The sequence below is a fragment of the Pristis pectinata genome, chromosome 19 (genome assembly GCF_009764475.1).
Source record: "Pristis pectinata isolate sPriPec2 chromosome 19, sPriPec2.1.pri, whole genome shotgun sequence".
Taxonomy (NCBI): domain Eukaryota; kingdom Metazoa; phylum Chordata; class Chondrichthyes; order Rhinopristiformes; family Pristidae; genus Pristis; species Pristis pectinata.
In genome coordinates, this window is record NC_067423.1 from 29,372,761 (window position 1) to 29,396,741 (window position 23,981).

Sequence of the window (23,981 nt, forward strand, 5' to 3'; positions counted from 1 at the left end):
GTCATTGTATTTCTGATATTTTCTTTTAGGGATAGTTAATGTATATTTGCTAAAATTGCTGTAAAGTGCCTTGGGATATTTTTCGACCTAAAAAATACTCTCTAAGTGAAAGTTGATGATGTTTCTTCAGATGTAATACTTTTCATTCTTCTAAACACCATTGACCATAAGCATGTTCTCCAAACCCTCATCATCAGCAGCCCTTTCTAGTGAACCTTTCATATTTTTGTCTTGTGGGCAGAAGGAGATCAAAAATGGATCCAGTACTGCAGGTTTAGCCTTGGCAAAAGTTTTGTATAAACATAGCAAGGTTTCTCTGCCATAATACTCCAGCCCTCTCACAATAAAACCTAATGCACCATTGCTTTCATAATTGCTTGCTGGAGCTGCTGCTTATCATTCAGTGATTTTTGCACAAGTGCAGTACCCATATTTACTACTCCCTCGTCTTTTAGAAGTCATTCTGCTTTTCACCTCCTTCAACCAAATTGTCAATTCCACACTTCTTCCAAAGACATTCCACTGCCAATTTCTTGCCTTTGGGCAGCTCATGAGAGGTCAGATGTCAGAGCACCTGACTATAGCCCCCTCAACCTGCCACTGAGGACATAGTATCTAGCCCCTCACCTTTATGCTGTTTGAATGAAGCCACTGATCTTCATGAAAAAGGTGCTAAGTTTTGTTTTTGTTTCTTTATTTCTCAACATTTGCATTTTTAATTAACATTAGTGTAATGTGCCTTTACCTCAATGTTTTTTAAGAACTTGAATTTTTTGACTTGCTTAAATCCATTTAGACTTTGAATATTAGCTACATTTTAAAACAGTGGAAATGATTTTGAAGCCAGTAAGCTGTCAAAGGATGACGGGAGAGTTATGGTAGGGCCACATGTTCCACCGCCTGAGGCCTGGTTGCCACTCGCTCCACTTCCAGCGTGGCCCATTGAACAAATGCTGCAGCAGGCAAATCTAGTTTGGGGTTTAGTGCGGTAGCTGAGTGCTGATGACAGGTTAGACAGGCACAATCCAGCAAATATTTTTGACTCTCTCATCTTTGTCATTGATACAGATTATAAATGGAAGATACTTGATCCCTGTCCAATGTGACACATTACTATTCTCAACATGTTACCTTGAAAATAACTATTTCTAATTTCGATGTTCTGGTGCTTGAGCAATCATCAGCCGATGCAAGTATATTAGTTTCAATTCAATGGGCCCTAATCTTGTGTGACAGTTTATTGAATATCTTCTTAAATACATCACCAAATATATCACATCCATTGATTTCCCATATTAGCACCCTCAAAGCATTCCAATTGATATGTAAAATGTGGAGAATAAAATAGAACTGTTGTAGGATTAATGCAACTGGATGGTTGAGGGTCAGTGCAGGCGTGGTGGACTGGGACCTGTTTCTGTGCTGCATGACACTACGGTTCTATAATAAATCCATGCTGATTCTGCCGCACCATAATGTGGTTTCCTAAGTGCTCTGTTAATAGATTCTGGCATTTTCCCTGCTACTGATGTCAAGCTAACTAACCAATTGTTTTTTTTTTCCCTATTGAAAAGCCTTTGGTACCTGTAATGTCAAGGGATATTTCTTGGATCTGGGGAATTCCCAAGGCTTAATAAACCAAAACATCGAAGCAGTCAGCTCTGGCAGGCTTTAATGGCTTTCAGCTATAACTCCATTTCTCCACTATGTTTCTTTCCCAATAATAATTACTTTAAATCACTTGGCTTCATTCTTTTGTAACTCCTGTGAAGTCAAATATATTTTAATTGTTTATTGTTTCTGCTATCTCCTTATTTCTTGTTTTTAATTTTTCCTGTGTTTACCTGGAAGGGGCTTGTTTTCTTTATCTGATTCCTTTTTATGTTTGTAGAAGCACTTACAACCTGTTCTTGCTCTCATTTTGTTCCTCCCATTTAACACAATTTCATCTCTTAATTTTTCAAAGTCTCCCAATCTATGACCACATGACTTTTTGGTAACATTGTAAGCCTTTCCTTTGAAACGAATAATGTCCTTAAATGGTTCACAGTTGGACTAATTTTATTGTGATCTTTTTATCCCTTCAGTCAATGTATATTTGAAATTATGAATTATTTCCTTTAAATGTCCACTAATCTTAATTTCCTAATCTGCCTTTGCCCATTCCCCCAGGGAAGTAGTTTATGATCTGTTATTATTCTTAAAGTGAATATGAAACTGTATTATCTTAAATAGTCTTACCCAGAAAAACATTTACCGTTAGACCACCAGATCAAAAATAGCTGTTTCCTATTTGAAGTGAATTGTTTATTTATGTATTGTTCCAGAAACCATCTTGAATATTTTCTATGAAATAGAACAATTCACCCCTTGACTAATTGGGAACTAATGTCAAATCTGTATCATGAATTTTACAAACAATTGAATGATCCTATTTTCTAAATAGAATGCAGAATGGTTAATTATTAATTTGATTTTACATATACCTGTGGAACCTACCACTCTTGAAGATGGTTTTGGAAGCCTCTAACAGACATGTGGGGAAGGGTGACAAATATAAAGAAAGGACAATATTTCCATTATTTTTCCATTATGGTTTTGTTCCACAATATGTACATATATAATCTAATATGAATATTGAAATTACATGTCCAAGGATTCATTTATCCAACTATGAAGGAGATAACACCTATGTTAGCAATCTATTTTTCATTTTGATTTCAGCATTTCTATACATTGCACACATATCTTTTAGGACAGTGTTGTCCAATATATTTATTGGCCATGTGGTTAATTACATTTCTGCTTAGAACATCAAAATTAATAGCAGGCACCATACTTATTTGGACATGTAATCTCAATATTCATATTAGATTATATATGTACATGTTGTGGAACAAAACCATAATGGGAAAATAATGTACTAGTAATAACAAAAATAGGGCTTAAAATTGATGAGGGCTGGACACTTAATATTCATAGATACAAGGTATTTAGAAAAGATAGGGAAGGGAAAAAGAGGGGTGGGCCGACTTCTGGTTAAAGAAGGCACTGTAGTGTTGGAAAGAAAGTAGATTCTTCAGGAGAGAATGGCAGATTCCATTATGTTAGAGCTGAAAACCAAACTGCTCCTCGATATTCTATAATGAGAGTGAGCTAGAGATGTTAATTCACAAGCAAATTATCGAAGTCTACAATATTGATGAGTTTGAAGACTTTAATTATCCAAATATTGATTGGGACAAAATATTAGAATAGATATCAGAGGAGAAAGAATTTTGGAACTGTGTTCTGAATTTCCTTGACCAGTATGTTCTTGGCCTAACTAAGCAAGGAGGCATTGCTAGATCAGGTGCTTGTGAAAAAGATGGACCAAATGTTGGTGGGTGAGAGTGATTATCCTATCATAAGATTTAGATTAATAATGTAGAAGGATAAGGAACAAATTAAATTGAACTTCCAAAGTGGAAGAGAACAAACTTCAATGGGATGAGATGAAACCTCATCAAAGTAAAATGGAATCAAAGATTGACGAGAAAAGCTGTAATTAAAGAGAGTGTGATCTTTAGGAAAGGTTTCAGTACACGGTTGGTACTTTTCCACAAGAGGTAAAGGGAGGGGAACTAAAGCCAGGGCTCCCTGGATGAGAAGGAGATGGAGTATTCATCCAGCTCAATCCTTCAAGTAAGAACCAAAACAATTTGAGGGGGGAAGTGAAGAGGAAAATAGAACAATCACTATGATAGTGAGCTTTGTGCCACCTGTGGTTCAACTCCTTTGTCATATCTAACTGCTGGACCAGAGGTTAAACTATAGAAATATCCACATTGAGTCAATCTACCCCGTATAGTTACCAGAATCCTCAATGGGATTATTACCTGCCTACACTCAATTACTTCCAGGGAGATCGGTGCCACCTTTTCCTGTGATAGACTTAGTTTTATAATTTATTGAGAGCCAGCACTTAAGTCTGTTCACACCTTTATCTAATGAGCAAAGGGTGCATCGTGCATTCCCATGTTAATATTACACAAAGGGGAGAAATACAAGTGGTGTCTAAAATGGTCATAAAAGCATCTGAACCAAATTTGCTTTGCAGCCTCATTTAAGTTCTATCAGCAATGACAAGCCCCAGTCACAAGGTCGGTGAGTTGCTCTGCTGAACCAGCCTGCAGTTCAAGGTGGAGAGGGCGATGCTGCTAGTGAAGGTGCAGCAATCCCCAGGAGGATTTCAAAGGGATAAACAGCAGGTACACTGCTTCTCCTGAGCCAACTAAAATAAAAGCTGAGAATTCCCTGGATATTTGCTTGAGCATTCTCCAATTATTGCTATCTATCCTGGTACATCCAGCAGAGTATGCTTGGCTTATGATTTGTCTATTTCCGCCTAAATTTTGCCTTCAGGTTCTAATTACTATAATTTGCACGTTTCAGGCGGGTTCTCTGGACAACCCAGAGGTTCAGAACCAAAGAAATAATTTTGAACTAAGTTATCGTGTCAACAATAGGTGGACAATGTGTCGCAAGGTCTGACAATAGCAATGTGATAATGAACAGATAATCTGTTTTCAGTGATGTTGGTTGAGGAATAATTGACACGTCACTGGGACGCGCTCACCTCCATTTCTTTGAAAGGTGCAGGATATTTTACCTCTCCCTGGAAGGATAGGTAGAACCTTAAAGCCTCTATTGAGAAATTACACTTCCAGCAGTGCAGCACTCTTGAATGATGGTGTCATCCTCGATTATGTGTTCAGATTACAGGTATGATTTGCAGCCTTTTGACTCAGTGACAAGGGTCACAGTAGATGTGCAATAAGTTTCTTAAGCCAACACACTATGCAGCACAATTCAGGTAATATTTTGATCAGCACATTCAAAGGTTTAATGGTGACTCAATAGTTTAATTTGTGCTGAGTGATATTTCAAGTTCAGAGAGTTTGTATTTACTATACATGCACAGAATCTGCATCTGTAATCCTTAATTTTTTACAGTAAAGGAAATAAAGGACAAATGTTTTACTTTGGATGAATATCCATTACTCTACAAAGGTTGATTTTACTGGTTTTCAGTGGAGAATTGTATTAACTGAAGTTATTTTCAAAACTATTATTTTTAACTGCAAAATGTTGCAATACATTATGTTTGTTTATGTTTCATTATAAAAACATTCCAACACAATCTCTTTATTTTCCATTTTCTCAAAAGCTGAGTTTTATTAAAGTTGTTTTTCTGGTAGCTTATTGTAAGCTGTTTAATGACACTGATAGCTTATCAACATCAGATTGCAATTCATCCAGTGTCAGCTTTAGGGATGACAGTTCATCCTTGGCAGCATTAGTCTTTTCAGATTCTGAAAGCAGGCTCTCCACAGATGTCCCTAAAACCTCCAGGTCACTCTTGGCTTCATTGATTGAAGACCTCAGTTCATCCATGGATGTTTCCAATGATGATAATTTCTCACGGAACCCAGATTGTATAGTCTCTTCCATTGAATTCAACACAGCTGCAACTTTCTTAGTTTCTTCATCAATTTCATCCACATTTTTTTCCAACTGCTTCAGCCTCTCATTGTGTTCAGCATGAATCTCCTCAGTCTGTTGTTGCTGACGTGATTCAAGAGCTTGCATTTCACTTTGAAGATTGTTAAGTGCTTTATCAGTTTCCAGACTTTGCAAATGTTCTAGGTTTGCTTTCAGTGTTTGGATGTCATTGCTGAGTGACTCATGAGATTCAACAACACTTTTCATTGTTCCCTGTATTGAATCAAAATTGTAGAACTCTATTTTTTCAGACAAGTGTGTTGCAGCCGTATTCAAAGCCATAATGTTTTCCTCTGTGGTGATTAACCGGGATTCAAATTTTTCATTGTTCTTTTCTACATTCTCGGAAACATCACTTGCTTCTGAAATCATGGTTTTTATTTGCTCATTCAAGTTGTTCTTTGTTTCCTGTAAATCCTGCCTACTTTGGTGAATCTCTTCAGATATACCATTGAGAATTTTTTCAGTTTTGGAGACCGACTCTTTCAGTGTATCATATGCAGACTGTTGTGAATGCAATGTACTTTTCAACTGATCATATTTACTGACTAAAGATGTAGTTTCTTGACTCTTTGTTTCAACAGCCACTTCTAATGAATTAATCTTTGATTTAATCTCATCAATATCATTCTGACTTTTCCTCTGAAGTTCTGTAAAAACAGCAATGTTATCATGGATTGATTTGGTTAATTCTGTTAATCTTTCTTCTACTGTTTTTTCAAGAGAAGTAAAATCTCTTTCCCTTGCATCTCGAACATCTTGGATGCCATCAGAGAGATCTCGCAGTATTTCATTCTGCAGTTTTTGAAGAGTTTCACCAATTTGATTTGTCTTGCTTTCACCCTTTATGACTGCATTGTTAGTTTTTTGCAGCTCCTGCTGATTGCCATGCAACACTGATTCCAGTTTGTTAATCATGACATTTGTAGATTCCACCTGAGATAGATCAAACGTTACACAGACACTGGTGAATGGGGAGATAGCAGGATAGAGAGTGCAAGTAATTTTATCCCTTCAAACTGCATAAATGTCACTAAATGCTAAACCTTTAGTGTAATTTACAGATTGACATTTTTTCACGCATTACATCTGAAAAACAGATAGCCAAAAAATAACAAATATTAATTCAGCAATACACATTCAATGTCCTCTGAGTTGTTTATGGATGATGTTTTAACCAATGTACTCACCAACTTCAAAGAAACATACACAGAGAAAAGAAATACTCCATGTTTAGTTTGTCAAATTTGCAGATCAGAAAATACGTATTAAAGAATAATATAGACCAAGAATAATTGCCATCATAAAACATTATTTAAATTCTTGCCTAAATCTTACCTGCTGTAATATGTGTAAGAGATAAAAAAAAACAACAGTTCCTTATAGCATTTACTTTAAAATCTTGAAATAAGAACTGCATCATCTTAAGGGTCATCAAAATTCAAACACAGGCAATGAGGAGAAACAGAATTTATGAGCTGTGTATTTGGTAGTCAATTTGTTTCTTAGTGAAGGAAGAAGGGTGACAATGGGTAAGTCTGATTGCTGTACAGAAAATGAAGCAGTCCAGGTCATCAAGGAGCAAGACCGAGGCAACATTCAGGCATGGGTTGATAAGTGGCAAGCTGCATCCGCATCACAAAAGTGGCAGGCAAGGAATATCTCCCAAAGAGTCTGCTCACCCATCCATAACATTTAAAGGCATAATTATTGCTCAATTTCCCACCATCAATGACCACAAACACACTGGACCAATTACATAAATAGGTAAGATGCTGGCAAGCCAGTGGCTAGTATACTCACCTCCTGTCACCTAAGAGCCTTTTCAACAAGTAGAAGGCCCAAGGCAGAAGCATGATGGAATATGTTTCACTTGACTGGATGAATGTAGCTCAAACAGGAAATTCAACACCACTTATGATTAAGCAACATTGCACTGTGGCTGCAGTCTATCCCATCTGAAAAATGCACTGCAGTTCTCGACCTAGTCTGCTCTGAAAGCACTTCCCAAACCTATGACCTCTACCACCAAGGAAGATGAGGCAGGTTTATGATTTTCAAAACTTTTTTTTAATCAAAAATGTATCATTAAAATGGTTACTAATTGACTTTTACATTCAAAGGTAAAAAACATATTTATTAAATGGACTTTTTTTTGAATCTCTGTGGACAAAGATGTAAAATAGTTGCACAAAAAAGCCTGACAAAATGAAAAGCAAAACAAAGAGTCAATGTCTTTCAGTATTTTGTTGAGGGACACTTGGCTGTGATACTTTCAACAGAGGTATGTGATAATTTGTACCCACCTGAATAGGCAAGTAGGGCCTTGTTTTGCACAATTCACCGAAGAACATCCCTGGAAATGTCCCATTTCCTCCATGCTCAATTAGTTTATAAGCCTATGTTATCTACTTACATCTTGGCAGAGCTTTCAAACTCACTGCCTTCCAACTCTGGTATGTGAGTGCTACCCACTGAGTCAAAGCGACATAGGTTTCAAATAATTGAAGATGGATATTACTTTGACTATTAATTCTTTTGGATACCTCTGTTCATAAAAAAAATATTGAGGTCTACCGACATCAAATAAATAAAATGGCTCAAACAACAGAAATGTGAAACAAATGCTTCATTATTATGTTTCTTTCTTTGCTGACATATGCTTTAAAGCTTGTGTCACCTCACGGTACAGGTGTGCTGGCACCAACTGTGCAGCCTCCCTTTAAAAATGTTAACAGTTATCAGTGGAAGTGAGCTGACAGTATCAATATTTATGTGGTGCCTTCAACACTGATAAAACATCCCAAAGCATTTAACACGTCTGTGCTACTTTCAATCTGCTGTGGCAATAACAAACTGAAATCGTGTTAAGCTTGGCTTTTAGCTACTCCTCTATCATTCAGAAAATGCTCGATGACCCACCAGTTAATGTCAATTTGTAAAATTCTAACTCAATTAGAGGCTAAAATATGCACATATCTGGTGCAGTTTTTAGTCTGTATATTAATGACTTAGCATTTTATACACAGGTTTGCTCTTGCTAATTCTATGTAAAAGGGAAATTGTCAGATTCCTGTGTACCCAAATTCCTGGATTCTAATGGATATTCTTCACTTATTTCCTCAACTATTTTGATTGTAAATCCTACCATTAATAATCCAACACTACCAGACCTGACTGCCCTAAAGTTATTGATTAATTTATGTACCTAATGCGGTGTTAAGCTGTACTCACATCTCTTCTTGCTTTCCATGAATGGGTCGTTAGTTATTTCAGTGGTGTGCATTTATGTCGCAACTACCTTGACGAATCTGTGAATATGTTTAAATATTTTTTGAACATTTTACCAAAATCTTCTTCAGATTTTGCATTCACAAATAAGTCTGCCAGAGAATATGACTATTGAAAGAAACATGGCCCTGATACCTGAAGGGGGACACTGATAAAGTTTCAGTAAAATAAGCGACTGTTGTATGACAAGAGCATAAGTGAAATATGTGATTAATTATGATACTCTTGGGGGAAGGGTATCACAGCCACCGGTGAAATGAAAGGTCTGAAATGGCTTCATCATTAATTAAAGAAGACTCAGGTTACACACAGTACACTGCAGCTCAGATGGTCTGCCACTACACTCAAACAAATTACACAATATCATGCAGAAAGACCATGCTGGTATTCGCAGAGTGCATAATGGCATTAACATCTTCAGTGATCCATGTCAGAGGCATGAATTCTGCTCTGAAAGAATCTGGATTGTTGGGACAGGTGAAATAAAGGCAGAAAGTGATAGAAACATTCAGCAGTTCAGGAAGCATCTGAGGAAAGAGAAACAGTGTTTACCCTTTCAGCTCCAAGACTTTTCATCAGACCTGAGAAAGAGGACAGGTGAGCGGTTATTAATAAAGGAGCATGATTCCTTGCAGCTTGGAAGGATGGAATAGAATTGGATGAAGGTGACAATATATCTGTGGAAATAAAAGGACAATGTACGAACCATTACAGAGGAAATATATGAAAATGAAAACATTATAACTTGTTCCTTCTCTATACCTAAAAGTAATTTTTTTATATGAGAGACATAACACAAATTGGGGTTGTATTGCCAGAAAATTGGAAGCTTATAACTGAAACTCTTAAGATTGTTAAGGTAACTAACCTGGTAAATAAATAGAGGAATTATATCCACTGGTCGTAGAATCTAGATTTGGAAAACAGCTTAAAATTCAGAGATTAATTGTTGAAGAGGGGACTTGCATATAATAAATGCCTGAAGTTTTCTCTTCCTCAAACTGCAGTTGATGCTCGGTCATTTTGAATCTCAGACTGATGAATATTACCCCTCCAAAGGCATTACAGGATATGGAAAACATAAGTAACAAAGGTGGAGAACAGATCAATCATGATCCAAATGATCGAACAGGTGCAAAGGTCCAAAATGTTTGCCCTGTATCCCGACTGAGTAATAGTATCTTCAATGCAGTAGCCGTTGGCCAATTCAGAAAAAGAATATCTGAAGATCAAGACATCAGATCAGGCACTCATGGTCTACTGGGCAACAGTGATTCTTATCCATCTATGTGTTTCTGAAGCTTGCACTGCCTGTACCTCAGGGCACTGGGAAAGGTCCACTAATGGTGTCTCTATAAAATCTTCTAAATTTACTGGAAGGATATATGTCCCCTCCCAGGTCAAATCACCAATATTAAGGCCCCTGTTATACTTAGTTGGTTAAGTTGGATAAGCCATGTCATTCATTTCCCTGACACCAGACTCCCACAACAGACACCCAATGACGAGTTCAGTCATGGGAATAGATAACCAGGCAGAGAGAGGAAAATATACAAAGTTGTGTTCAAAACCTCCTGAAGAAATACAACATCCCCAGCGACTCTTGAGAATCTCTGGCTGACGACCACTCAAAATGCAGTAGTAATATTCATTGGGAACTTCAGGTCCATGCATCGGTAGCACACAGCTCTGGTAAGTGATGGTAGGAACGCACCACTTCACAAACTGCCCATCTACCTACTCCATCTGTCAAAGTCTGTGGTTCCCACACTGGCCTCATCGGCCACCTTAACACCCACAAAACCGGATGGAAGCAAGTCATCCTCAATCCTGAGTGGCAGGCTAAGGAGAAGATTCATTCAGAACCACGTTACAGTACTTGCCAAAATTATGTCCACAATGAGGCTTGAAACCATGACCTGAAGCATTAGAGTAGCATCAACTGAGTCACTCCTAACCTGAAAGAATATAAAACAGATAATAATGCCGTCAATAAGACTTAAAGTAAGTAGGTCATGAGATGGATGGTCTGCAGCACAGAATACTGAGATTGCAAGAGACGACAATGTATGAAACATTTTGAAGTGGAAATTATGCTCATGGGCTGAGAAGCGTCACAAAATAGCAGCATCTGTTGAGGAATTAGTAGATTTATGGCAGTGATGGTATATTGATGAGTAAAATTAATTAGAGAATTGGAAGCACAGATCACCATGCCAAATTCTCCAATTTATACTCCTATTAAATAAGGATCCTAATTTAAGTATGAAGGTTTACAACTTTAATCACAAGATTAAGTTGTACAAGATGAAGTTAAAAATAAACTTGTAGGGACATGGGTAATGGGGTACACTTGAAAGAATGCTTAATTTAAATTAATTCAAGGAAGTCAATATGTGTAGACAAGGGAGATATTGTGAATCTCATAAATATGGATTTTCAGTAATTACCCTCAGAAAAAAATCAAAGGCAGATGCTGATAAATAGGGAATCTGTCTGATTACAAAGATGATAATGGAAAAGTAGAGGTAAGGAGATAATTTCTTTCTATTGACATTTAATTTGTGAGAAAAAAATAAAACTAAATTAAAGATTGTTGATAAAATTCAGCAGATCTGGAGAGAGAAACAGAGTTAAAATTTCAGGTTGATTGATGACCTTTCATCAGAACTGATGAAATGAGTTCTTACGCCAAGTCAGTGACCTGAAACATTATTTATGTTTCCCTCTCCACAGATGTTGTCTGAATTGTTGAGTACTTCCAGCCAACATTCTCTATTTTTATTTCAAATTAAGGACATAGTATATAATGAGGAATAATGCAGAAATTACTGGACATGGAGACAAGCCAGCAGAGTGCACAAATGCAGTTTAGTGCAGAACTATGTGAAGTTGTGCAAACTGAAGAAAGTAGGAGAGAAGGGAGATGATCCTTATATAGTAATATTCTTCAAAAACTGAAAGCAAATTGAGACCTTGTGATGCACAAACAGCCATCCCTAGAATGAGGTTTGCTGGGAGATAAGGTGATAAGGAGATAGGGTTCAAGATTTTACAATGGTGCAGAGATGAAAAAGAGCAAATAAATTAAATTACATTTGGAAAGCAAAACATTAGATGGCCATAGATGAGATTACTTTGCATGATTCTGGGTTCTCTTAAATATGGATGTCATTTGTGAAGGTTCAGTAAACACCAAGAATTTTGATACCAAGAATTGATCGTTAATTTATTTTTGAGTACATCATTTGAAAATGCAGTAACTTTAATTATAATGATACAGAGCAAGCCTGAGCCATGTGCTGTGTTAATCTGAATGCAGCTATCTTTATTTTTTTATCCTCAGACTCCCCTGCTAATAACCTCTGGTAAGCCAGCAGTGCAGCAACCCAAAGGCAGTGGCACAAGTTGCACAAGTCAATAATATTATAGAAAGAACTGACAAAATGTTACAAAATGTTGGGTTTGGCAAAAATTATTTGATAGGTATAGTGAATATAGGGAAGTGTCTCTGGTGTAAGCACAGAGTAGTCAGTTATGTAATGAATACGTTAATACATTTGAGAGTTATTCTTTCATTTTCCATTTGACCCACCTGCTGTGAATTGTTTGTAAGTGATTAAGGAAAATTTCATAGCCTGCAAAGCAAGCAGAAGACAGGCAATTCCTGTGTGGGGTCTTCAATGATGTACCTGCTTAGGCTGTTGTAAGCCATCCGGTTTTCATTCCATCAAACACTGACATCCTCTTGGGCCAGCAGAGGGGACTCAGCATGATTCCAGAAATGTTTGTGGGCATCTTTGGCTCAGCACTGTGCTTGATGTCCTGTGTAAAGGAACTTGCAGGTCGTCTGAGATCTTATAGCTTTTTCAGAGCACAAAAGAACATAAGAAATAGGAGCAGATCCATTCAATGTTGGACATTCAACATTCAATCCATTCATTCTGTCCAATGCTGTATTAAGGAATGTTGGAGAGAACTGGTAGCCATGATGGCAGTATTGAGTTAAGTCTACCACTGATTACCCCTGTTGTAGCAATGATTTGTTTCAGTAAGTTTTGTATATTTATTGTTGCATAAGAGGATATGGTTCTGAAGTCAATGAATTGTGGATTTTTTTCTTTGAAAGAGGAAAAAGGAGAGATCAAATGGAAATTTTCAAAATTATAAAACTTTTGAGAGTATAAATTGGACTTTTTCTCACCTTTTAGCAAATTAGTACAAAGGAGGAATGAACTCAGATTCATTCAATACTTTAATACTTCTGATCATTGAAGCACAGACTATAAGTTCATTTAGAAAGAAATTTAGTGTAACAAAATACAAGACTGAAAGTGCTAAGGAATGGAAATTAGAGTAGACAACTGCAGAATAATCTTGTTCCAAACCAAGTGAATGGACAAGTGGCCATTTTCTGTAATTTCAATGATCTTTGGTATTGAAGTATCTCAGATATTATCTGGAGAGTTTTCTTACCTTTGTCTTCTTGCTGAGCCTATTTTGATGATATTTTTACCTCTGTGCTTTCATATTCATTTTCTTTTTTCACACAGGGTATGTGGCACAAAAACAGTCCAACCGGTCCACGCAGGTTCCTTCTTTATTTCATCACTTAAATCAATCAGAATAACCCCCTATTTCCTTCTCCTTCATTTGTTTGTCCAGCCTCCCCTTAAGTTTTCCTATACTCTTTACCCATGCCACTTGCTGTGATAGCAAGTTCCCATTCTCACCACTTCACTCAAAGTTTTTTTTGAATTCCCTATTGGACTTTGTGGTGACAACTTTATCGTGATGATTTTTAATAACAACAGAAAATGCTGGAAATACGCAGCAGGGCAAGCCATTTCTGTGGAAAGGAAAAACAGATCAAAAACCCTTCATCAGAACTAGGAAGGAGACAAAAGAAGCTTGTAAGGCTGCTAGAAGGGTGAGGGAGGGGGGTGTCTCTGATAGGTTAAGACCAGGGTGACAAGGGGGATGAGCTGTAGACAAGGTTATCTGGTCAATGAATGAATGGGAGCAGTTGGAGAGTGAGAACATAAGAAAAAAGAATGTAGGAGCTGCGAAATACAGAGCAGGAAGACGTGCCCAGCAGGTCTGAGCCAATACCAACAGATGGACAACTGATACAGATAAGTCAAGCTATTTGATGTCATAGAATTCACCCCAGAAGACTGCAACATTCCCAAATGGAAGCTGAGGTACTGTACCTCAAGCTGGTGTTGGGCCTCACTGTAACAGTACAGGAAGCCACAGACCAATAGGTCAGAGTGGGAGTGGGATGGAGAATTAAAGTGGCAGGCAAGTTTAGGGTCACTCCTGCAGACTGAATGCAGGTAATCCACAAAATAATCATCCAGTCTTCGTTTGGTTTCTCCATTGTGGAAGGGACCACAATGTGAGCACTGAATGCAGTGCACTCGATTGGAAATGAAAGTAATCAACAAAGCTTTGTTATTATAATGATGATCTTCAGTTATGTTCTTCCCCATATGTGGAAACGTTCTCTCTGTGTCCACTCCAATCAAAACCTTTCATAAAATGTTAAAGACCTCTGTTAGGTTTCCCCTCAGTCTTCGTTTTCTCAAGAGACCAACGTGTATACCGTAGTATTTATTTTTCGTAAATCGGCTCTGCACCCTCTCCTATGATTTTTTTATAATGTGGCGATCAAAACTGTACACGGTATTCCAAAGTTAAACAAACGTTTGATTCAGATGAAACATCTTCTGGGCACAGTTTTCCATTTTTACCTGCTCACCTTCTTTGAGAGGGCTATCCACGTGAAATACCTCACTGGCTCCAGGCTGCAGATTACAATAACAGCAACAGACTCTAAATTGTTTTCTTGACGTGTTAAAATGCCAGTTTCAGAAAATGTATCATTCCTGCCTGGATACTAACTGTATGAATTTACACCCATATAATCCCCACAGAACCGCAGTTATAAAGATATTGGTTGGAGATATTTGTTAATGGACATTCATGCAAAGGTAACAGAGGATAGTGGAGTCATGTTACATAACCACTGCCTTAGTAGGCGTGCCGTTCACGTTGGGCTTTAGGGCCAATGTGCTTGAAACTTGTAAAAGCACCTCAAGAATAAAAAGGAAGGAAACCATTCCTAAAAATGATTTAAAGTGAGAAAGTTCAACCACAGGATTTAACAACAGTGAATGTTTTCAAGCCCGACTAGAGCTGAACTTGGGATAGACTATACTCTGACCTGTTGAAGAACAGTTTCCATCTTCTTCGCCAGTTCGTTGCTTTGAAGGGATGTCTCTTCGTTCCTTTGGTGCAAATGGTGGATCTGCTCCGAGAGGGTGTGGATATACCAGCCGAAAACTGCAGCCGCCGCAGCCAGGATTAAAAAGAGCAGAACATTCACCACCTTCCCAACAGTCGAAGCAGACTCTGTCCCCCCCTTGCCTCCCTTCGAGCCCCTCTTTGCCACGTCATCTTGCAGATTGGATGAACTGCGATCAGAATGACTTTTATTTTTCTGCTTCGTGGAAGTCATGCTGCAGATCAAATAAAGAGCCGAGTCAGGCGGTGTGGGACCAGTGGCTGCGGTCAGCTGTGTGCACACAGTGCCTTGCACTCAATGCTACTTTCGGAGACTCCCGGACAGGCGGAGGAGGAGGAGCACTAATGGGAGAGTTGGGCTAGAGATCCAGCCCTAGAAACTGCTTAAATCTGATACTTTCAGTGCTTCGGGCTTTCTGGAATCGCTGACAGGCTGCAGTGATTTGTTTAGGTGGGGGATTGTGGCTGCCACGTACTCTGGGAGGAGAACAAGCTCATTAGGGTGTGCAGCTCACTTCAGTTGGATCACTCGCCATATCCCGCAGTTTTAGTGTCCAAAACTCTCGATAACTTGGAATTTGAACCATTCTGTACTTTCCTTCCTTCTGTTGCCCCCTTTAATTATTTGAATGGTATTCGTTTCAACTTTTACATTTCCACTGTGTCATTTAGGCGCAATATTTTACTCCGATTTGACAGTTAAACCGCCACCTTACAACTGGGAGCGACGACTCCCCGCAGGTCTGCACGTATGAAGCTGATTTTTGTTTAACCGTCGACCGGTCCTAATGATGAAATAACGGCGGAAACGGACGGTCACAATACGGTCGGTTACGCTCCATTGACTGAAAACGAACCAATAAAACTTCCTTGTGTTGTTCGCCTCCTCGGGACCACCAGCCCCGATTATTGCTGGGATTCCTTTTCGCTGCCATTACCCGAACCATACAACGTGGCAGTCTGGCTCCGGGGCTGAGCGAAGCACAGGAGACACGCACCAGTAATTTGTTGGCAAATCTATGAAAGCGAAAACATCTGCAGAAATGTTAAGTACTGTTGCTAAAGAGCATTGGTTCTCTTGTTTCCTTCCTCCTTGGTTATTATACCACTGTATAGCCAGTACAAATATTTTGGAGTACTCATTATAGGACGCCACTTCAACAACTCGGGCAGTATGTTATAACAGTTATAGAATATGAGAATTAGAAGCAGTTCTGCCCCACCATTCAATGTGATCCTATCTTCTTCCCTGCTTTATCATTTCCTCTTTGTCTCTTCGGACACGATAACACACGGAACCAATATGAACACATAGGAGCAATGCTCCCCAAAGTATGGCCTGTGGGTCAATTCTTTGTTCGGACCGGCACCCAGATACTTTTTTTTTAAAAAAAGAAAAACGACCACGCAAACTTTTGAGGCCAGCCGATGAAAAGCAAGTAGCGAATGTGCCCATTGAACAGACAGCATTATTGTGGTTCCCATTCGATTTCAGACTTCACTATTTCTGTTCAGCCCTTTTCCAAGTATCACATCAGTCAGCCTTTGTGTCAAAGAAACGGAGGATCGACGCAAAATGTCGCCAATGTATGAAAAGTGGTCAGATGAATATTTTTGCGTCCCTCAAATAATCAAATTATCTGTTTGATATGCCAATAACACACTGAATACAATAGGCATAACGAGAAAAAACACCGGGGTAGGTTCTCTGAATAAACGAGTGATTGCAGGAAGGAAACAAAAACTGAGGAGCTGAAGAAATTCTTAGCAGGTCAGCGCAACCTCTTCAGAGGAAATAAGAGGAAAATGTTGCCTTTATTGAGGCCAGCTTCTGAATGTCTCAGCTGACAGCACTGGGCAGTAAGCCTTTTACATGGGGAGAGTTTATCAAACAGTGCACGTTAGAAGTAATCGAGGAGATATGGCCACAAAGACTTTTGAAAGTGGTTTCCGTCAGCTCGCAGTTACCAGAAGAATGGAAGGTTCAGGTGATGAACCGTTGATGCAATAGCAAGTTTTCATGTATTTTTTTTATTTTGTTGCTTTGAATGTGAGTAAAACATTGTTACACGGCACAGTTGCTTGCATTATTTCTTGGTATTGACGATCGTTCAACATTACCAAGAAACTGGCAGGTCTGTATCGTATGAAAGGGGCAGGCATTTTTACAAACGTCTACAAAATACTTGAACGTCTAGATTTATAGTGGGAAACTCTGCGTATGTTATCACTAACGGAGCAAGCAACATGATAGGGAAAATGCTGAATGATTGGTAAAATTAAGTCATCTGGAATCAATGGGCAAAACAAAACCAATTGGATTACACGACATTATGCATCAACAGGCGCTTTGTGGAAAGGCGCTGGATTTCATGATGTTCTGAAACTTGTGTCAACGGTAAATTTCATCCTTTTCATGCACTCAACTCATAGGATTCCAAATTTGGAAGAAATTGATGTACTGCACGGCGATGTGCTGGACCAGTTGCGGCAGAGGACTCAACAGATTTCTGAAGTTGCACACCAAAGTCGACACATTCAGGATTGGAAAAGGCAGGTGTGAGAAAGAACGTTTACATAGTCAGTGACCGGGGAAGCTTGCTCTTCTAACCGATCTAATATAGCATTTAAACGACCTCAGCGTTAAATTACTGGGCATCGGAATGGTATTCTGCGATTTATGAAGCGAAGTGAAAGGATTCGAGATAAAGCTGCAGCTGTTTAGTAAGCGGCAAGCGGAGGGCAAACTCGGTCATTTTCCAACATGTACAACTCTCAGACAGAAGCAAGCTCTGGGAATGGAATTTTCAAGAGACACGGCGTTGCAAAATAACACATTGTTATAAGAGCAGACTTCCTATTTCCTTAAAAAGGAGACCATTCAGCCCATAAAGTACAAGCTGAGCATTCACCCAACTATTTCCCTGTAACCTATTCTCTCACACATGCCCATTAACACCCCACTGATTCTCCCACCAGGCATCCATACTAAGGACAATTTACAGCTGCAAATCAACACAAGCATTGCATCTTTAGGATGTGGGAGAAAACATCCCAAAGACGCGATGACTGTCGGGTTGGATCACAGACTGAAAACTCCACATAGACATCACTTCAGTCATTGGAGTTATGAGACCTGCAGCACTACGGCTTGCACCAACGTGATGCTGACATACGCTTCTTTGACAGTCTGTTTGTTGGTGGTGTTGATTAAGCAACAGAATCTCTACAAATGGAACTCATTGATCTCCAGACAAACAAAGCTTTGAAGGCCAAGTGCAACAAAGGTAATTTGATTGCATTCTACTAGCACCTTCCAAGTCACAATTTCTTGTGTCTGAAAAAATACATGCGGCCTCATGATTATTTTCTGTAGTATGTACACTCATGAACAGACATTGTCAAATTAAGATTTTCAGATCAAGATAATCCAGCAAGTATCTGCATGTCGGAGTGTCCATTGTTGACTCCGGTATGACCCCAGACATTAGCCTCTTAGTCAGCGAGAATCAAATGCTTTAACCACACGAGGGTTTCAGAGAACAATTCCTCCATCAGGTCCAGAAGGGTGAGTACAGGTTTGTTAATGGTCCCTTGATCAGTGGTCCCTGCAGAAGATCATATGGCCCTCCAGTATGTTCCTGAATTCAATAAATCACAACTATCTGATGGGTGGCCTCAAACCATAATGCCCCAGACCCTTGTGGTTCAAAAATCTCGCTTGGCATTGAATTAATAACTTTGTGGCGAACAAATTCTAAAATTTCGCAAACCTCCAAGAGCTTTGGTGAGACAGACCTGGAGCAGTGCATACTTTTTTGTTCTCCATATTTGGGGATGGATAGATACTGGTCTTGGAGGCAGTATGGCCAAGGCTCACCAGAATGATTCCAGCGCCGAGAGCGTTGTTTATGAGGAAAGGTTGGGCCCGTACTTTCTGTAGTTAAGAATGAGAGGGAATTTCATTGAAACATCAAAGGTTCTGACAGGACCTACATTCATAAAATTCTGACAGGACTTGACGTGAGGATGTTTCCCCTTCTGGAGGAGTCTAGAACTAGACATTCAAAGCGTTACCCTCACTGAATTCCCCCACTATCAATGTGCATTGACCAGAAACTAAACTGGAGTAGCCACATACACAATGTAGCTACATTTTTTCCAAGATGGCACTGGAGCTTGGCGACTAGTTGCAAGCTGCTCTCTGCAGATCTACTCATTACTTTTACCAAAATCGTTTTACTCTTTTAAATTTAAATTCAATGTCATTAAGTATGAGATGGACTCTTGACCTGACAATCTACCTTGTTATGACCTTGCACCTTATTGTCTACCTGAAATGCACTTCCCTGTAGCTGTGACACTTTACTCTGTATTCTGTTATTGTTTTTACCCTGTACTACCTCAATGCACTGTGTAATGAATTGATCTGAACAAACGGTATGCAAGACAAGTTTTTCACTGTATCTCAGTACAAGTGACAATAATAAACTAATAACAGTATCAAGAGCAGGTCAGAGACTTGGAATCCTGCGGTGAGTAACTGAACTCCGAACTCGCCAAAGCCTGTCCAAGGTTCAAGTTAGTAGTGTGATGGAACACTCTCCACTTGCCTGGATGAGTGCAGCTTTAACAACACTCACGAAGGTTGACACCATATAGGACAGAGCAACCTGCTTGATAGGCACCCCTTCCACCCATTCACTCACTCCACACCAACACACAGCAGCAGCAGTTTGTACCATCTACAGGATGCACTGCAGCAACTCACCAAGACTCCCTGGACGGCACCTTCCAAACCCGTGACCTCTACCAACTCGAAGGACAAAAGCAGCATAAGCATGGAACACTACCACCTGGAAGTTGCCTTACAAGCCACACACCACCCTGACTCAGAAGTATATCACCATTCCTTCACCATCACTGAGTCAAATTCCTGGAACTCTCTCCCTTGCAGCATGGTGGGCACATCAACACCTCGAGGACGGCAGCGGTTCACGAAGGCAACTCACCACCACCTTCTCAAGGACAATCAGGGATGGGCAATTAAACACTGGTTCAGCCTGCAAAGCCCACATCCTCTGAATGAATAAAAAGAACACCTGATTTGCATTCAAATGGATCGACCATGTAAGACTGAGATAAGGAGGAATTTATTCTCCTGGGTTTGTGAATCTCAGGAATTCTTTATCCCAGTTAGCTGTAATTGCTGAGTCATTGAGTATATTCACAGCCAAGAAAGAGATTTTGTTCTGGGTAATGACTCAGCATCTACAGCTTCCCGGGGTTGAGTATTTCAGAAATTTGCAACCCTCTGAGAGAAGAAATTCCTCCTTTTCTCCTCCTGCAGTTTATCCCTATCCTGAGACTACAAGCAGTCCCTGGATTCCAACAGGATTCTGTTCCAATTTTTTTGTAAATTGGAAATGAACTAAAAGTGTGTGGGAGAGGATCACAGAAGCTGCTGTGATGGGAGTGAGCAGGCGTGGGAAGTGAGTGAGTGAGTCTGCTCAGCAGTCCCAGCTCTGCTCAACCCAATCCCTCATTGTTGCAGCGAGAGAGGGTGGGAGATGGTGGGGACAGGACTCACATGGAAATGCCCCATTCCCACCTGGCAGAAGATGCCTGCAGCCAGCAAATCCATCTCCACCCATCCCGCGGTCTCCCAAGCATCCATTCTTACATACATGTGTTCCGTACATGGCCTTTGTAACCTAGGGAGGGCCTGATGCTTCTTTGTTTGAGACTCCCCAGCAGGGAAAACATCTTCACTACCCAGCTTGCCATGACCCCTCAGAATCTTACATGTTTCAAGAGATAATTTTTCTCAGCTTCAGAGAATCAACATTAAATCTATTCAAAAAAGGATATTCTTTGATTTTGGTAAGTAGTTAGAATATGTGCTTTGGCAGGTTATTCAATTTTCTTGCAATGAAAACTATTTGTTTTGTGAATGTCTTTTGTTTCTGCAAAGTGTGATGGATTTATAACAAAAAACACATTGACTTCTATATCTGAACTACTGTACAATTTCAATTAGACTATATCTTGTTTTGAAGGGAAAAGTTCTTGGTCTGTCCTTATACAGATAAACAATGTCTATATTGTCCAGGTCTAATGAAAAACGTGATTGGGATAATTTTAGTACCAGGCATTTATAGGTTTTAACTGTAGCTTCAATTTCTCTAAAATGTCGGCTCCCAGAGGAGACAACACTTAGAATGTTATCCACAAAATATATTTGTAAAGCATGTATAAAGCCACAATATTAGGATAGATAAATATGAAGAATATAGACTAAAAATATACTCAGAGCACAAGACAATATTCATGCAAAAAACAGCATAAAAATTCCATTACATTGAAAATACAAAATGACAGAATTTGTGGAGGGAAAACAGACCTAATGTTTCAATGTCAGCTGTGACTCAATCGGTAGCAGCCTTGCTTCTGAGTCAGGAGTTTGTGGGTTCAAGTCTCACTTCACCAAATAGATTACAAAAAACTAGGATGACACTTCAGTGTACTACTGAAGGAATGCAATCTGTTCAAGATGCAATTCTTGGGATTAAATAAAAGCTACAATCCAGTATGATCTCTCTGTTGTTCTAGTAAAGAAGTCTCGGCACTAATCCAAAGAATGGACGAGTTATCCCCAGTGCCCTGGCCAACATTTATCCATCAATCATTTTAATTAAAACAGATCACTTGATCTTTATTACTTTGCTGTTTGTGGAGCATGAGTTGGCTGCTGTATTTTCTATTTTACAACAGTGATTAGACTTTAAAAATACTTAGTTATCTAAAAGCGATTTGTGGCATCCTGAAAAGATTTGAAAAATGGTAAATAAATGTAATTTTCTTTTCTTTTTTTAGGTGGATGAACTTCACCAGAGTGAGAAAATGTTGAAGATTAACTATTTTTGAACAAGTACAGTTTCAAAGAGATACAAACAAAACCTGCCCCTTCACACTTCCCTTGAGGCCAGTCAAGTTTAAGAGGGATTCTCCATAATTTCTCATGGTTAACAGAATCAAAGGCTTTTGTGAAGTGATGTTTTGCTTATCACGTTATAGGACAGATGTGTGAGGATCAGATGAAGGTATAGAGGGCTATGAGAATGTTGACTCTTTTCACATGCAGTAATGGGGTTTTGGAATTTAAGCCTGAATGGATCGTGATAACATAAACTGGCAACATATATAAAAATATCCTGGATGAGCACTTGACATGGAAACCAGACCTAGAGGTGACCTTTGTTTAGGAGTGGAGGCAAAATAAGTTGAACAATTTCCGATTGGTCCTGTAGATTAATTCCACTCCAGTGGGAAGCTCTCTGAAGTTGAGGTGCAGCATTGTAGCATTGCTTCTACTCCACTACTAAGGTCACTTCAAACTCCATGCCCTGACAATCTTTCTATCTTTCAATCTTTCTTAAACTAGGTGAGATTGTAAGTACAGAGAAGGATGTAAAGAGGCTTCAAGGGCATATGAACAAGTTGAGTGGCAGGGACATGGCACATGGAATGTAATATGCAAAAATGTGATGTCATCCAGTTTGGTGCATGTAACAGAAAAGCAGAGTATTTGTTAAATGGTGAGAGATTGGGTATTAATGTTGAAATTGATCTTGGTTTGCTTGTATATAAGTCACTGAAGGTGCAGCAAGCCATTGGGAAGGCAAATAGTACAATAGCCTTGATTGTAAGTGGGTTTGATTACAGAGTAAAGAAGTCTATTTGCAATTGTATAGGGCCTTGGTGCGACAGCAACTGGAGTGTAGTTTTGGTCTCCTTATGAAAGAAAGGATATCCTTACCATATAGGGAGTGCAGCAAACACTCACTAGACTGGTTTCAGGTTTGCCATAGGGAGGATGGAATTGTTTGGGCCTGTATTCTTTGAAGGTCAGCAGAATGAGAGATCTCATTGAAACTAACAAAATTCTTAAAGGGCTTAACAGGCTAGATGCAATGAGGATGTTTCCCCTGGCTGAGGTGTCTAACACCAAGGTAGAGTTTGAGAATAAGGGTTTGGCCATTTACATCTAAGATGAGGTGGAATTTTCAACCCCTAGGTTTTATGGAACTCAAAAATTATACCCATTCAACACAGATATTAAGATAATGAAGGGAACTATAGATGGTGTGGGAAACAGATCAGTTATAATCTTAATAGTAAATGGTAATTGGTAAACTGGTTTATTATTGTCACATGTAACAAGATACAGTGAAAAACTTTGTTTTACATGCCATCCATACAGATCATTTCATGACAACAGAGCATTGAGGTAGAACGACCATTATGGAAGTAGTGAGTAGATCTACACCTACAATGAGTCGCCACGCTCTGGTGCCATCTTGAAGCATAGAACATTACAGCACAGTACAGGCCCTTCGGCCCACAATGCTGTGCCGTCATTTTATCCTGCTCTAAGATCTATCTAACCCTTCCCTCCCACATAGCCCCAATCTTGTTTGGGATTAGTACAGAATGGTACTTGAGTGAATGACAAAGTTTACCCCTGCTCCTAATCTGATGTCCAATTCCTGTGTTAAGAGTACACGGAAGCCCAACATAAATAGTGGATGGCGTACACCAACTCACAAGCAGCCCATCTGCGGCTCCCACACTGTCCTCATCAGTTACCTTACAGTGGAAGCAAGTCTGAGTCGATCAGGAGGGACCCCCGAGGAAGAGGTGTATTTCCTAGTATTTGCACTGAACACTGGAACGATCTCTATACCTGAATTTGATAGGTCTGTTATTTCAGTTCAAGTTCTTCCATTAACGCTAAGTCCCGCTCTGCCTAAAACCCCTCGCTCTGATTGGCGCTA

At 39.3% G+C, this 23,981-nt stretch overlaps 1 protein-coding gene across 1 annotated transcript; it reads right to left on the reverse strand.

Moving 5' to 3' along the window:
- Positions 1 to 5,201: 5,201 nt before the first annotated feature.
- LOC127580473 (cytoskeleton-associated protein 4-like) lies at positions 5,202 to 16,082 on the reverse strand. The gene is made up of 2 exons (XM_052034000.1): positions 15,065 to 16,082; positions 5,202 to 6,480 (listed from the first exon to the last, which is right to left on the reverse strand). Exons 1-2 carry the CDS (start codon positions 15,356 to 15,358, stop codon positions 5,242 to 5,244), a joined length of 1,533 nt encoding a protein of 510 aa, XP_051889960.1. The 5' UTR covers positions 15,359 to 16,082; the 3' UTR covers positions 5,202 to 5,241.
- Positions 16,083 to 23,981: the final 7,899 nt, after the last annotated feature.

Excerpts from the sequence above, each read along its gene's own strand:
- LOC127580473 (XM_052034000.1), bottom strand. The coding sequence starts at position 15,358 with ATGACTTCCACGAAGCAGAAAAATAAAAGTCATTCTGATCGCAGTTCA. Across the intron at positions 6,481-15,064 it reads TGGAAACTGTTCTTCAACAG|GTGGAATCTACAAATGTCAT; the intron begins GTCAGAGTATAG and ends GATCTATCTCAG.